The 17,134-nt window shown below is 40.5% G+C and overlaps 1 protein-coding gene across 2 annotated transcripts in view; it reads left to right on the top strand.

Annotated features, from left to right (window-relative positions):
* Positions 1–17,134, top strand: part of SLIT3 (slit guidance ligand 3) — a 474,203-nt gene that overhangs the window by 370,298 nt on the left and 86,771 nt on the right. For both annotated transcript variants that reach the window (XM_064388141.1, XM_064388139.1), the window contains exons 19-22: positions 822–965; positions 5,936–6,099; positions 8,212–8,344; positions 16,806–16,874. In XM_064388141.1, the coding sequence (XP_064244211.1) occupies positions 822–965; positions 5,936–6,099; positions 8,212–8,344; positions 16,806–16,874 (510 nt within the window). The remainder of the gene's footprint in view (positions 1–821; positions 966–5,935; positions 6,100–8,211; positions 8,345–16,805; positions 16,875–17,134) is intronic.

Raw genomic sequence — 17,134 nt, 5'->3', positions numbered from 1 at the left:
TTTAATTACTGAATGATTTTTCACCTAAGTAGGAATATCACAACAGTGCAGTGATGTTTACAGACCCAGATATTGATTGGCATGCAGTGTAACAAATACACATGAGCCTCTTTTGCAATGGAGTGAAACAAGATACTCCAGCCTTTCAGATTAATTGGTCTTTATTGTCGAGTTCATTGTTACCATAACAACTCAGAGAGATGTATCTTCCAAAACACAGCACTGATTCATCTGGTACAAGCACCAAGCAAAGACCATTTTATAGAATAATTACTGGGTTTTGTCTTCAAAATTAATGATGATAATGGCATTCCAGAGCTTGTGCCAGGTCTGGAAATCTTTCCTACAATATTCATGATTTTTGATGAGGATACTGTTTTCTTCTATACTTTTGCATTGCAGATTGCAGAAAACATCCAGGACATGAGCAGAAGTAAAGCAGCCAGTATTGTTATTGTCACACACTTCTGGCAGTCTTTTTCAAATGATCTCTGAAATACATCTCAGCCTACTCTCAGATATTTATTAAATCGAGTCTTTAGTTTTTGTTTCAGGTTTGTCACTAGTAATAATGTTGATTGCATATTGCTTTCAGATGTGCAGTTCCCATTAGCTCTAACGTTGAGTGGAAGAGATGCATTTTAAATTTACAAGACCATGTTTAAATGAATCTAAGCCTCCTCTAGCTGTGTTCTACTTCAGCAAGCAGTAAAAACAGAGTGATTTCCAAAGCATCTCTTGATGCCCTTGGTAAAGCACCTCCCATCCTGAAATTATAGCCCCTCCCAGTGGTTCCTAATTCCCTGTTTTAATCCTTGTAGGATGCTGAGGAGCAACTCCATCAGCTGCATAAACAACGACACCTTTGCTGGCCTGAGCTCAGTGAGGCTCCTGTCTCTGTATGACAATCACATCAGCACCATCACCCCTGGAGCCTTCAGCACTCTGGTCTCTTTGTCCACAATGTAAGTTATCTTTTTATGGGATGAACATGTCATGGTGCTGTTCTTCTGTGCTTTCCTTTTAAAAAAGACAGTGTTTCAGTTTATATGGAAAATCTCATCTAGGGAAAGAAAACTCCATCCTACTGAAATCACAGGTTTGGAGGTTACAAGGTGTTTGAGTTATTTTTGGTTTTTTGGGTTTTTTTTAGTTTTTAGTTTCAGCTGGAGTGGCTGAAAATACCTGGAGGTTGCCAGCCTCAGGCAGAATGACTGTGTTTTGGTATGTCATAGCCCAATACAACGTGCAGGAGAAGGTCATGTAAAACCATTTCTGCAGATTCAAAGAGTGTGGTTTATGACACACTCAGCTCCCTGAATGCTATAGTGTCAGTAGAGTCTGATTTTGTAAGAACAGCTTTCTTGGATTTCAGTTAAATTAGTTAAACAGCAGAAGTCTTACTAGCTAATTCTTAGATTTTCAGAGCACCTGAAGAAGACAAAATAGTCAAGTCTTACTGAAGTTGAATTTCAAAATCCCAACCTAAGCTTTGTTTTAATTCTCTTACACTTCTCAGTCATTCTTTGAAATATTTCCCATGCTTCTTAAATACTTTAAAATGTTTTTTTAGTGTGTCCATTTTAATAAAGTACAGACTGATAAATATGGAAAGAAACTCTGCCTTTTATTTCCAGCTGTGAGAAGGGACCCTGGTGTTGCTGTTAATGGAAATTGTCTGTCTTGAAAATACAGCCTAATTGTCCAGTCAAAATAAACTCTCAATCCTATTGCATTTCAGGATTAGAAAACATTCTTCATCATGTTTGGGCAAAGAAGGAAGTGTTGAATCTCAGCTGTTTTGTTGCTGACACTTTCCCTTTGCTGTGGCAACTTTTCACCAGCAAATCAGTTATCATTTTGACATTAGCTTCGTGCAGCATAAGGAACACAGAATTTTATTTCCTTTTACATTGTGTAGTCCCAAGAATCTCCTTGAAGTTGATGGACAAAGAGAGAAACACAAGCAGATTATTTTTGTTGACGGTTTTCAAGTGTCTGGTCAAAGCAAGTGGCCCTTGCTGGGAGCTTGCTGTCACTGTGCTGCAGCAGTGCCTGCCTGCTCCTCTCTGTTGTGGCTGTGCTTCCTCCGTGGCTCCCTTTGTACAGGCACTCTCTGAATCAGCCTGTGAAGCCCCTGCCTTGCTTTCATAGCATGGTCCTTGTCATATTTTGTTAGAATATAGCCCATTTTTTTTTATCTGTTGGAGAAGATTGTTGCACTTTCTAGCAAGAGCAATTAAAGATGCTGCTAATTAGAGAGCATTGCTTAGGCCCTGATTTATAATCCTGTTGGTTCCTAGCTGTGTCTTGGTGGAAGAGTTTCTTCTTTGACACCTTTGCATTCTGTGTTTGATCTACAGGCAGAAAAGGTGTGGTTTTGACTTCTTTAGACCCTGGGTTAAGGCCGTGGTGATTTTTGCCATAAATGCAGAATTCAGCTTTGTTCATTTCATGGCAGCACTGCTCTGTAGGTGGATTTATTGGATGACAAACACACTGAAGTTAGATGGTGTGACTGTTTTCCCTGTTCAGCCCACACTTTGGGAGCTAATCGGGTACTGTAATGCTTTACTTTCACTTCTGTCAATGGGAGATGAAATTCATGCAACATTCCATTTCCATTTTTATATTGGCATATTTGCAGCACTAAAGAACATTGTTCCTTTTGTTCTTACCCTTTGTGAGTCAGTCTCGTTGATATTCTCAAAACATGGACAGATCGGAAAATAATACCCTATCTAATGATTTTCAATAGAAGAATAACATCTATTTGGTAGAAAAAATTGCAATTTTATTTTGTTGTTGGTCAAACTAGGCACTGTAGCATCTTAATTTGAAGTGCCCTTGCAGTTCTTCACACAGAAAATTCAGTCACATCTTTTAGTCCTTGGCACAGTCAAGGGAGATATTTGCAAGCAGAACTGCTTTTCTATGGATTATTATTAAAATAACTGCATAACTGCATAATGCCAGAATGACATAAAACTATTCTTGTATAAACTTAACCTGAATTCCAGAATACATTTTCAATCTAATTTCAAAAACATCCAGATGTGTTCCAGCATGTTTTTCTAACAGGTCACTCGAATCCATTTAAATAGTTAATATTCTATGACTTCTTTGTAATTTTGAAGAGGCACTTGTAGTAGGATATACATATTTCATTCCTCAAGACTTCTATTTCCCCTTGATTTTTAAAATATGTCTATGTCCTTGAGTAAACACTTCTGCATTTAATGTTAGTACAAAATCTCTGCTAAAAGTTTGATTGCTGTATTTCTGTCTGAGTGGGTAAATCACTGTTGTATGTGTAGAACTCTGATTATTAATGATGAGTTTTCACATCAATTTTTCTTCCCAACATTTCTGTTTCTGATTTGAGAACTCCACTTGAATAGCCAGTTTCCTCAGTAAAGCTTTGACATATAATTAGCCTTTCCAGACTTTCAATTCCATTTCAAGTCGAGTAGGAAATCTCTTTATCCATGTGATACTTTAAGGAGAGACTTCATCTTACATTTCTATCAATAGTTGCATCACAGTCTTGCCATGGAAAGAGCATGTATGTAGAGACATGTGTGAACTTCAGACTGCATTAAAGCTAAAAATCCCTGCTCTGCAGTTGGAAAAAGATGCAATCTAGAAGTTGATAAAGTGGCAGAAGATCACATGGAATTACTGACAAGATAAATTTGTTCTTTTTCTGCCTGGACTGATTTGAATTTCTAATTGGGAGATTTGTTTATTCGTTAGTTTTATCTGTAACAACGTATTTCTTTCTTACCTCCCAAGAAAAAGCATCATCCAACTTCTAAACTAAAGAGTCCAAAAAGTTTACATCATACATTAACCTGTGTTTGTCAAGAAGAAAAGGAGGCTTTGTGGATGGTTACATTAAGTCAAAGCAATCTCTCCTCTCTAGGCAGAGATAATTACTATTTTTTGATATGGAGCATTTTGTAGATGGAATGTTTGTGAAAGTTTTTGATAAGTCTTGGTAAGATGCTCTCTAGATGTGCAAAATGTCCTTTACCCTCAGAGCTGCTGGTTTTTCAGAAACCTGACTATACACACCTGCTGTTTGTTCCCAGTTGTGGATTATTAAATTCTGAGCATTTGTGTCATGGAAGCAGTTCTGTGAATGTGATCTCACTCTCTTCCATCAGTGGAACAAATGGCCTTTGAAGCACTGCCTCACTCGGCGTCGGCGGTTCAGACATTTGGTTCAGGCACTCTGCTCATGCCAAAGTCTATCAGTGTGGAAAATATACAAAGCATCCTGCATGTGGTCCCATTATGGATTAAAGAACATGGAAAACAATTCAGAAGGAAAGCAGCTAGAATTGGAGTATTGCTTTCAGTGCCTTTTTGCTCCTTCTTTACGAAAGCTCTTGCATAACCTGTTGGTTTTCTCACCTTTCTGCAGTGTTTGAATCTTAGTGTGAAGCAGGTGGAGTGTTTTTATAACATTATGCTGAGTTTTCTGCTCTCCCCAGTTCTCCTTTTTCCGCAATGTCCATAAACCTGTGTTAAATCCACATGGGATTAACCCTAGAGCTCCAGGGCAGAGCAGTGATTGAAGTAGGCTGTGCTGCAGAGCTGAGAGCAGCTGTAAATCATATTGTGGCTGTGTGATTTTGGCCTACAACCTACAGAATTTAGGAGTTGCTTTGAGTTTGCTTTCTAACTGCCCCACCTCAATTATGCCACATGTTTTTGTCTTCAGTACTATTGTTTTCTGAAGGAATTGTTTGGCTGAAGTCCTAATGTGATTTTGACTGCGTATTTAGGTTTGTGAAAGCATCTTGTAAGTGAAGACTTAAAAGCTACTTCAGCTACCACACCTGCACTTGAAGTGCCTGTTTCTTGCCTTCAAATTTCTTGTCTTAAAAGATATGCTATTGTTTAAGGAAATTTCATTATCATATTTATTTCTGTACTACCAAAATACTAACTCTTGGGCACATTCATACATGATGTGAATATTCCACCAGTATTAGTTTAGAGATTGCATTTTCCATGCACAGGCCCTGGCAGCTCATTCTTCATCCATGAGGCAGCCTCAGAGTGAGGCTGTTGATTCTCCATGTCTCTGTACATAGCAGAGACAGCTCTCCCTTTTTACAGGGATCTCAGCCTCTTTCTTTCAGCTGGAGTTTAGTTAGGAAGGAGCTGCTAAGCCAGGCTGTGTTCAGACTCCATCCCTCCCGTGGAGGTGCCAGGTGATTGCTTTGGGGGCTGCACACCACAGCACCATGCCAGGGCTGCAGCTCTGGATGGAAGATATTTCAGGAGCTGGAGCAAGATTTGAAGCAGACCCCACAAAGTGCACAAGGCAGCAGAGCAGATGCTTTTCACTACAGGTACCCAGAGAGAGAAATCTTCCTAAGTGGCCCAAGATGACAGTACTGCTTTATATGTGTATGTATGTACATGTATAGCACTATCCTTGCTGTTTCAATAGGAGCCCCAAATTCAGCTTGCCAGTGGCTCCCTAGTGGCTCTGGTTTGTGTGGGCTGGGACAGAGGCAGAGGGAGGGCATGGGAGTGCTGGGGCAGGAACATGATCATGGTGAAGATCATGCACACCTGGGTGCAGTTGGTGAGGTGAGTTTAGACTTGGGTGGGACCTGTAGCTTGGGTTAAATTCCACAATAAATCCAGCTCTGGTAGCAGTGTAAGTATGTTTAAATAATAATTTTAAGCACTTTGGTTTATAAACATGTTTATATATGCATAAATATATATATTTTAATTATAATCATATCCCTAATATAAAACCTGCATAGAACTTTCCAGATCTGCAGGATGGAGGAGGGATCTCACAGGAGCACAGGAACGAGCCTGGACTTGGAGCCCCTCATCTTTCTGTAGTTATTTCAGTATTTCTGCATGTTCATGTGTAATGGAATTATGTTTTGTTCCCTTTCAGTAATTTGCTGGCTAACTCCTTTAACTGTAACTGCCATTTGGCCTGGCTGGGGAAGTGGCTGAGGAAGAAGAGAATTGTCAGTGGAAATCCACGCTGCTTGAAACCCTTTTTCTTAAAGGATATTCCAATCCAAGATGTAGATGTCCAGGACTTCACCTGTGATGGTAAGAAAATCCAGTTTGATTTGGCACTTGTGTAATGTTGAGAAGGTTCCTCCCTACCGAGCAGTGCTGCACAATAAACACTTTGGTTTGGTGGTGGAAAAAGCAGCCACCTAGAGCTGAAGATCACTGTTCTCTATCACTGATGTATTTTGATTCTTGATTTCCAGTTTCTGAATTTCTGCTATCTACACCTAAATATAAGAATTAATTTATTGTAGACAAATGCTCTGCACAGTCTAACCCTGGTGTAATCCTGGGCCTTCCTTACTCTTAGTTAACGCTCTGAAATCAGTGGGAGCTGTGCTTGCTTGGAAAGTCTCTTAGATCTGGATACTGTTCAGGGTCACAAGTAAAAGGTGAATACAGGGAAATTTAAAAAAAACTTGGACATTATTTGAAATGACTGAGTGATGCTTCATGTTTTGTTGGGTTTAAAAGAAAATACCCTGACATTTCTTCCATTCTCCAGGTAGTTTTTGTATTCTGGTCAAGCAGAATTTAGAGAAACTAGTAAGGAGAACATTCCTTGATGAATGCCTTGCCAACTTGACTTGCAGCTTGTTGAGACCAGAGAGGCTGGAGGTGCAGTTAGTCATACCTCTGAAGAGACAATAAGAGTTCCCTACTTAGAATAAAAATTAATTCCTGTCCTAGTCAAGCAATCTGGCAATGGGCCCAGGTTCTTGAGCTCAGAGCTCAAGAGACCCAGGTTTAGTCATAAAAGAATAACTCACTTTTAATTTGAGAGAAAAAAGCCCCAAACCCAACCAGAATCCTGGTCCACAGACTGACATTCCACACTTGGGAGAAAAGAAGAATCCTGGTGCACGAAATGTCATTCCACAGTTGGGAGCTTTCTCTGTCAGGCAGTAACTTGGAGTCGAGGCAAATGGAAAGTAGGTGGTGGCAGGGTGTGAAACACAGAACACAGGGGAAAATTAAATATGCTGAAAAAATATGCTCTTTCTGTAGATTTATGAAGGACTTTGAATTTTGTTTCCAGTCATTAAACTCAGTGGGGAAGAAAAGAAGAAAAATCTTCTCTGTTCTTCTGTAGTCTGGTGGTGCCTCCCCAGCCCTCTGAATGCAAATGATTCCTACCCATACAGTCAGGGGTAATCCTGTTATCTTGTACCAGGACTTCCAGTCTTTTTCTTTAATCTCAATGCTCATGGGTGCTTCCAGCAGAGAGAAGAAAGAACCAGATCTGTCTCAATTAGTCCTTGCATCAGTTAGAAGGAAAGAGCAGGCTGGGAGCTCTGGGTCTCAGCTCGGGCTGCCTGTGCTCACACACAGTTGTGTGCTTCCCCTCCCTGTCATCCCCAGAATGTGCCACTAAGTGTTTCCTTTCACATACATCGTGATCCTGCAGCAGGCATGTGCCTTATGTTTTGCAAAGCCTGTTGCTTTTGGGGAAAATCCATGCTTTAATGTTCTTAGCTTCAAAGCGTTGGTTTCTACTGCAGAAATCCTATTGTTCTTCAATTACAAGATTTAATCTGCTGTTTATGGACCTTTGAAACCATTTTTGGAGAAAGTTGATATTTTTAAGTGTGCACAGATGGATTGCCAGCAGTTGGAAGTGTGCTGCTTCAGTTTGTTGTTTGCCTGGTTATCGTTGTTGAAAACAATGAGGCTTTACAATTCAGATCATAAACAAAGTGCCAGGCTGACTTTGAAAGATAAAAAATAAACATCTAAAAGCTGAATTTTACCAAAGTCTTCCAAAAGGAGAGTAGATAGGGAATATCATCACTCTAGATAAATTTAAGGGCAATGTGCTAGTCGAGTTCTCCATTTCAGCTGGCATATTATGGGTGGGGGGAGGATTTGGGATTCATACACTGGATTGCACTATAATTGCAGAATTACGAAGTAGATTCTCCTTAGGGGGGAAAAAAGTATTTTAAATGTATTAAATAATATTTTAAAATATTTCTATTCCGTTTATGAGCTGTTCTTGCTGCCTAAAGAATGTGCGTGAGGGCAGGGTGATCCAAAGGATTGGATCTGGTGTGAAATACTGTGATGTATTGTCACCAGTTATCTTCAGAGTGGGTGCCTTGGGCTGCAATGCTGATTTCCTCACACTCTGCCTCTGTCCCTGTGCAGGTAATGAAGAGAGCAGCTGCTTGCTTTCCCCTCCTTGTCCTTCCCAGTGTACCTGTGTGGACTCCGTGGTTCGCTGCAGCAACAAAGGGCTGCGGATGCTGCCCAAGGGAATTCCCAAGGACGTGACTGAGCTGTAAGTTACCTTTTACCTATCCCCTCTCTCAAGAAGTTCATCAAACTGCATCCTAGTGAGGCTTTGTGGGTCCATGGGGGGTTTGCCTTTGACTTTAGTCATCTGTGCTCTGGTGCTTCCCGTATGTTCTGACCATTATTCTTATTCTTATTTGTCCCTTGACTGAATAAATCGCTTTGTAATGGGAACAGAGTTTATCTGTCCTTGTACCCATTAATTCAAGGTGTAGGAACAAATGCATTTATTAGTATCAAATAATCCTGTAGTGCTTCTGTGAGAGCCCAAGCTCACAACAGGCAGTTTGAAGGGATGATGAAAATATGTTCCTGAGTTACGCAGCTGTGAGCTAATTATCCTCTGAGGAGATTAAAAAAGGGAAAAAAGGAAGCTGGTGGTGGAAACAAGGAATTCTTTTCTCCAAACCTCATGAAATGGCTAAAATAACAGATAATTAGATTATATTGCAAAGTAAATTTATCCTGGTTTAGAACCATCTTTCTAGTTGTCTTTTCATCTACGCTTCACTAGGACTTTATAGTGGATTTTCTTTCCATGGAAAGAAAATATCCTGGTGGAACTGCTTGGCTTAAGCAGTTGGCAGTAGAAATACTGAGCTTTTCCCCTTTAGGCCCTTATTCAAATCTATCCCAGGTGAGTCATTACTGAAACTTGTTACAATCTCATCAACATTTCTATGTGAAAATAATTGGTTGAGTTGGTTGGTATGTTTGATGAATTTTATAATGGTTCTGCTATTTTCTAGTACCAACTATTATTTTTATTCCCTTCACGGGGGGAGAATGGGGTTCACACTGTTTTTACCAGTGCTGTGGACAAATGCAAGGCTTTGCTGGTGAATGAGGGCACTGGAAATGCCTGGGGTAACTCAACATGGAAACTTTGCTTTAATGAGTACATCCTTGGAACACCATTGACCAGGGCATGGTTGGTAGTGAATTGAATTGAAAGGCAATTCCTGGCCTGGATTCCTTTATATTTTGCCATCAGTGTTATGAAGTCTGCAAGGTCATCTCTGCTCTGCTTTTGTTCAGTTTCATTGCATTCAAATGTAACTTGCCAGCAGTAAGGTATCACAGATGTTACTTTGATTTCCACTGCCACACTGAGGAATTTTTATGTTTAAATTTTGCATATTGAGTTCTACTGATACTATCTGATACCCTGATGACACGGCTTTCACAAAAAGAGTAAAATTAATCTCACGTTCTTAAAAACTGCTATATTTCTTAACCATTTCTTGGCAAATGAGGCAATAGCCTGGAAGTGAGCAGTTTGAGTTCACAGGAGTTTACGTGACTGTCTTCTTCAGTAGGAGCCTCTTGGCTGAGCAAAGCTCTAGTTCAGCTTTCTGCTTTCCATCCAGAAATGTGTCAGCAGAACACAGACAGCCATGGACTGCCTGGCTCTGAATATTTCATATTCTGCAAATATAACCTTTGAATCCATCCCAGCTGTCTTAAAATTCAATCCTGATCTCATTCTCCTCTCAACCAACATAAACTGAGCTCCTTATTTGTATCTGCACCAAAAGATGGGTTGCAGGTACTGAAGCATGAAATTTCATGTGTATGTGGAAACTGTGACAAGAGTGAAGTAAGTAAATAAAAAATAATCAATCTTGCTTGCCTTTCTCTGCTTCCAGATTGAAATAGAGATATTGCCCATAACATGCTGTGTCATGCAGGTTGCAAGTTACCAATGTGAAGTTACACATTTTTATTGTTCTGTGTTTGAGAATTGCCATTGTTGCTGTGATGAGCAGCATCTCCAGTGGAACCCAGCCTCTTGCCTCATCTTGAGGACAGCTGGAGCCTGGCAGAGGGAACCCAAAATCTGCCTTGGCACAGGATGGGAGAGGCTTGCCTTGTTCAGTTGCCCAAGCCCAGAGTCTAGGGTGCCAAGGAGGTGACAAGGACATGCAGAGCCTCCTGCCCCTGTGTCCCACAGCCTGAGCAGGGACAGGATGTACAGGAGCATTTCAGTGCAGTTTTTATGAATGCACCACTCTGACATTTATAACCTTCCATTGCTGACGTATTCTTCTGCCAGGCACATTGGTTGCAGTGCTTTTTATTAAACTGCAGAGCTTTTGTGCAACATGGTTTAAGAAAAAGAGCTGTCAGGTATCTGCTTAAACCACTCTCTTGTGGCTGAATGTAGCCTTCTCATAAATTTCTTTAAATTCTCTTAGAGGTCTTAAAATAGTCTTAAAAGGGGAATCCTTTCCTTGTAACAGGTATTAAATAGCACTGCAAAAATAAGCATATCTCTTGCACAGGCACATTGGGGAAATGTTACCCTTTCTGGGTCAAATTTCACTGTACACTCAGCAAAGAAGATCCCCAGCAAAGTTTTATTGCAGGGTGGACAGGAGACACAGGCCTGCTCCTTTCAGTGTTCATTCTGAGTTTCTGTTTCAATGTATATTTAGACAAGACATGTGAAAACCATTATCTCCTTCATATTTAGAGCTTGGAATGATAGGAGACATCCCTGTGTTTGGTTTGTACCACCCTTGGGAGCAGGGATTACCTTGGCAGGGAAGGCTTCCATCTAGAATAGAGTTGAAAAGATCACTCAGTGCTTTTTAGAGGAATGATGATGCAAGAAACTTCTATTTCCCAGCTTTTCTTTGAGAAAACCCCATCATCGTGGGCAAGCTTTCTTCCAGCTTCTTGGGAATTGGAAAATATTATGTTGTTTCTTGCAAATTCCTTCACTGTATATTCCTCCTCTGTATATTTACATACTGCCTACATTTTTTTTCCCACTGTTTGCTTGCCCTGAAGAGAAACCTTGGTTTTTTTGAACAGATTCAGTTTTCTGGTCCAGATGTTCAGAAGTAAAATGTTCATGCAATGAGCTAGTTTGGAACTCAGCCTTGCTGCTGCTTAGTGTTTTAGGCTTTCCTTTAATTCTGTTTTTCTCCCTAAATCTGTTTGAACTTAGTTTCCCATGCTCTTTCTCCTTTTATGTATTACCTCAGTGTGTGAACACTAGATTTTTTCCTTTTATTCACAAAAGTATAGTCTATATCTAATAAAGTCTTATCTGACAGCATCCAGCTGCTTTTATGGACCTACAGCAAATAACATTTTGCACTGGGGAAAAACATTGGAGGCAATTATGTGGACGGTGTGCACAAGCTGTAACATAATGAGCATGGTGTGTTTTAGAATAAATATGTACCAATCATGTAATCTCTAGACTCCAAATATTGTCATGACACTGGGCTATAGGATAGCACTGGTGGGATTGTTAGAAAAACCTGAATTCATACATCACTGTTAGTGATTATTTTTCCTTCCATTTATATCAATGCAGGCTAATATTTGCATTACTTTTGCCATTTCTCTTTCTCTCCTCACAAACCTTCTCTCTCCCATTTCTGTTCCTTGTTCTGCCTGGTGGGTTCATGTATTTGACACATCAGTTGTCATACTTACTTGGAGGTATTTACCACCAATCCCAACCCTTTTTTTGAAGTTTCCAAGGCACTTGTGATTTCCTTTGACTTGTGACTAAAAACAGTGGCTTGTACCTGTGCTGTGCTACAAATATGCCCACAGCAGTTTTGATAGCTGTGGAATATTGTAACAGTTTAGCACCATTTTTCAGTTTGCCAGTCTTGCTGCTGATCAAAGGGAAACTCTGGAGTGAGATATTTGATGAAAATCATCTGCTTGAGAATGCAAATGCTCTTGCTTGTCTGGCAATTCCCACTGTTTTACACAATGACCCCCAGCACAGGCATCAGGGGATTTTCCTTTCATTATAAAGGAGAGAAACAATTAGGTTTCTGTGGTCCTGCTCATTTTCTGCAGAGGGGGATTCTCCCATTGAGAGAAGGGAGAGTTCTGGACAGGATATTTTAGTTACAGATGAAAAAAAGGAATTAATCTGCATTTCAAACTTGATAGTTTAGAAAAACTAAATAATATCAATAGTAAATAATGTGTTCAGTGACTGGTAAAGTTTGGGTACATATCAGAAAGATGACATTAGCACTAGCAGAGACTAAAGTTTAACTTTCTCTCTAACACAGACATGTTTGTGTCAGACGTGGAGGTTGTGCTCTGATGTACAAATACAGCAAAACCCACAGTCCAAATTTGCCAAAGCTTATGTAAGATCTATATTTGAACCTAGATGCACACTTATTTTTTGTTTCCTCTCAAGAAACTGTAATTGAAGCTCTTAAAATTCTTGTTTGTGGATGTTTCATCTTTCCCAGTCCAATTCTTTTCTGGACCACCATCTTTAGGAAATGAAATTTGACTCAAAATGTTATGATAGTGGGTATGGACATTAATCATTTTGGAGTACAACTTAATTTTAGAGCCACATAAAATTGCCAGTATCTTGGTTTTTGCAATGTAACATTCTTTGTGGAATATTGAAAGGAAAGGTTTTGTGCCTTTTCAATTACTGCATGAAAACTGATTTCTCTCTCCAGTTTCTCCTCTTAGCATGGATTGCTACTAGTTTGCTTTATGGCTGAATAGGCATCTCAGTTCAAAAAGGATTCCAAGTGATTGAAATTGTTACACGATGCTCTGGCACCTTGGGCTGCTTATATCACCTCCAATCCAAGTGGTTTCAGTACAAAAATAGACAAGTTGGAAAAAGAGCAGCTGTCACCTTTTATGCACAGTTTTTAATTTTTTGTGTGCAATGTTGGTGTGTGTGGAAGATGCTGGATGAGCCCTGGGGCTGCTGCAGGCCCTGTCCCACAGTGCCAGCCCCCCTGGCCATGCTCTAGAAGAAACCTTGCCAGGTCAGAAGGTGGTGGCTTTCTTTGAGAGCTGAGCATGTATTTTGGGATTTTCTGGTTTGGTTTTTTTTCAATTTTTGCTCTGGCAAAAATTGAAACTTGGTTACAAGTCATTATTGAGACGAGGATTCACAGGGTAAAGAAAACACCAAAAGCCTCCAATCTGGTATTTGAACAGAGCCTAGAGACCTTAGGAAGCAAATGAGGTTGTTTTGGATAGCAGTCAGTGTCTATTTTAAGGCAACTGACACACAGTCTTGACTCTGTGTATTAATAACTTGATTCCCAGAATTAAAATTAGACATGTATTTTTCTTCATTCATACCAGAATTTCTTTGCATTCCAAGCTCCATGGACATCATATTCCTTTGGCTAAAAACTGGAAAGAATTAAAAATTTAATCTTCCTTCCACAATGACTCTTTTATGGCTATTTTGAGGGGTTTTTTGGCAGTGCATCTGGAGCTTCATCTCTGTTTTTTTATTTATATAGATGTCTTCATAAATACACAAAGTTTTGTGTCTCTGCCCATTTGCCCTCAGGAATAATTCTTTTATGCACTTTGTCCAGCTTCCAGCCCCCTTGCAGCCCCCTCCATCCTGCTGAGCCCAAGGTGGGGAGGGGGTGCCCTGCACCCCCAGCTCTGACAGAGGCACCTCCCCTGCTGCAGTTGTTTGCCTCAAATCCTGCATCCCAGATCCTCCTGATACTTGGCAAGCTCTTATGCCCTAAAAGCCTTGGTTATTTCAAATTCCCTGCACTTAAATGTGCTTTCAGAATGAATGCCTTCAGCTCAGAAAATGCTGCCATGCTTTGGATAATGGGGTGGGAGGTTTAACAGTGGTGAATTGTTCTTGTGGATGCATGAAAAGTGTGTTATCAGTACTTTTTCAGAGTTAAATTGTGTTTATTCAGAAACTGTACCACTGGTATGAGTATTGCAGTTTTCTGCTAGCACATTTATATAATCATCAAATTGCTGCAGAGCAAGTCCAGAGCTATTCCAAGCAGATCTTCTGTAGGAGTTTAACTCCAGGGGTCTGCATGTCTGGGTTAGTCTGAGTCATGAAGCACTGAATTAAAATGTGCACCCTTGACTTTGGATTGCCCCAGCAAGCAGATGAGGAGGGAAAAAACTTTGGCTCACTACCATGAGTTTGTTTAAATTGCAGGCTGTTTCATATTGAGATCAACAAAAGAATATCCTGAAAATATGTTCCTGAAGAATTCAACATATTGCAGGAGTCTCCTTTCCTAAAGGAAAATCATATATAACTTCCAAATACATAATACATGACCTGCTTTTGATTTCCTTTAGAAATCCTTAGAATTTTACATTTGGAATAAAGACTAGAACCTTAACCTGCCCTCTTGCATGGGTTTGAGATTTGTGGTTTTCTGGGATGAAGGGGAAGGCACAGACTCCCAGCATCCTTCTGCATCCAGAGCAGACCATGACTGGGGGAAAGAAACGTGGTTTGCCCTGTTAGAAATGTGACATGCATGTCTAAATACTGAGAATCTCCTACATAGCAATTTAGAACTCCATTTTCACAATAATTTATAACAGATTCAGCTAAAATTAAGCAAGTGGCTTTCCAGCTGCCCAGTGTGGATATCCATGGGAGGTGTAAGTGTGGCACAACCAGCCTGTCCTCTGGCCAGTGAGACTGTCCCTGCTGTGCCGGCTGTGCAACTCTCTCAGTCAGACATCATTGGTAGGGGAGAGATTAATTAGTTCAGTAGGGTTTTTTTAATTGAGAAAGTAATTTCTTTTGGTTATAAGGTCAGAAGCTGTTATTCCCACATTGTCCAGCCTAACCCTGGTGAGGAGTGAGGTGAGCTCCAGTGCTCAGGGTAGCTCTGCCAGGATGGGATCCTGTGCACAGGCAGAAGGGATAACTGTGAGCCTGGCTGGAGCAGTTCAGTTGGAGTTCAGTACAAAAGGAGATTTGAAGCAGCAGGAGAGGTCATTAAGCTGAAACAAAATGGGGGGCGGGGGGGAATAATGCCAGCTATAAAATATACTATGTAAGAAATTTTGTTGCTTTTTATAGATGTTGTTTTTTGAATGATGTAAAAATAAAATTTGTGGGAAAATATTCTTGGATTTAGTTTACACAAGTATCTCTGTGCTGTTACAGTTAATGTAGAAAGGGAACATAGAGCACAAGGATAATCTATTATTATTGCTGTTTGCTATAGTAAGTGCAGAATAAGGAGGCCTGTTGCCAAAGACAAGGAAATTGTATGTGTGGAATAAAAATTCTTAACATGATTATCAGATTCTGTTTTCAGCAGCAGAGGCAGCACATTAAGTGTTCTGGTGTCTGTGGGCTGCATTTCCTGGCTACACTTGATTATGTTTCAAAACATTCCATATCGATTGCATTGCCCCATGTCTACCTCAGAAATATCCCTGCAGCATCATGTAAGGAACGGAAATATAATTTTCTCTTTCATCCCACCTATGGAGGGAGGAATGCATTTCTCCTCCACGGAGCTCTCTGAGAAGGGTGGGTTGGTTTCCCAATCAGATGTTGATTCTGGAAAATGTCTGGAGAAACAGCTTGACAGTGCCATGGTACCACAGTACCACAGTAGTCACTTTCCATTGAAGCCTTATTACTTTGGTATCTCCTATGGGTACCTAAAAAACAAGGTTAAGGAAAAAAACCTCCAGCTCTGTCTCTATTGTGATAAACAGAGAAATGCCCACATCCCATTGCTGCCACAGTCAGCTGTGCAGACTGGAGTACCCATGCTCTCTTCTAGGCAAGCTTTTTAAAAGTATTGTGTTTTTTTCAGGGGATTTTGCTGGGTAACTCACTGATTATGTTTCTTAAGTGGAGAAAAACTGCAAAATGGAGGCTCTGTTTGCCTCTATGAGGATTTAGGATTATCCCCAAAGGCCCTACCATGCCTGTGTCTGTGTAGAAATAGGTTCAGTGGTGTCTCAAACAAATTCCACACTGGAAACACAAGATATGTTATTAAATATATTTAGTGCATGTAGGAGGAACTTCTGTTGCAAGAGAGCTTAGTCTTTGGTCTTTAATTTATACAAGTTTTCCTCCTGTACCAGCATGCTGTGAAAAGGAGAGGTAAGGAGGGTATATTGCTGTGGTTGATCAAACCATAGCCATAGGTGCCATCAAACTTATGGATGTTTGTGTTGATGCTGAAAAAAGTGGGACCTTTTGCAGCACAGAGATCTGGGAGTGCAGCTCCTCTTCCCTTTCTGGCTGAACAAGGAAGTTTCATGCCCAGACAAAGCCTCCCTGGCAGGGTCAGGGAGCAGTCAGCACTGTTGGAGAGACTTGGGAAAGGTAACTCCAAGTTCAGGGCACAAGCCATGCAATTTTTCACCCCTTCTTCAGCTGCTGTCACAGAAGAACCAAATGGTCATTCCTGTTTGCTGTAGGCCAGAGATCATTTATGCACTTCCAAGTTTTCAAACAAATAAAGTAAATCAATAAGCTGCTGTCGTGCTTTGCATGCGGGGTAATTAATTTATAAAGTAAAAGCTGTTAGAGTTTCAAAGCAATGAATCAAAGATAATTTCATTAGTGACTGACTTTATATTGTCCTCATTCATGGTGCAGATTGAGTGACGCGAGTTCTCCTTAATGTGTTTGTGTAATTGTCAAATCTGACTTTTTTCAGATACTTGGAAGGAAACCATCTGCCTGCTGTGCCGAAGGGGCTCTCTGCCTTCAGACACCTGACCCTGATGTAAGAAACACGTGGTTTCAATGTCAGGGAAATTGCATGACTCTTTCTGCACTGTGCTGTTGGTGGAACATAAATAATTGGTATTTGGAGTGAGGGGGGGGCAGGGGGAAACCAACACCAAACCCCAAAACCTTCTGTAATTTGAATTTGGAAAGAATTTCACAGTGGACACTGCTGCCAATAAATGCTCATGAAGAGTGAGGTGCCTGAGAAGCTCCTTGCTCTGCAGGACCCTGAGAGGACAAAACTCTCACACAGGC

The sequence above is a fragment of the Passer domesticus genome, chromosome 13 (assembly GCF_036417665.1).
Source record: "Passer domesticus isolate bPasDom1 chromosome 13, bPasDom1.hap1, whole genome shotgun sequence".
NCBI lineage: Eukaryota > Metazoa > Chordata > Aves > Passeriformes > Passeridae > Passer > Passer domesticus.
Note: the sequence above shows the minus strand (reverse complement) of the source record. Positions and strands in the feature narration are given on the sequence as shown.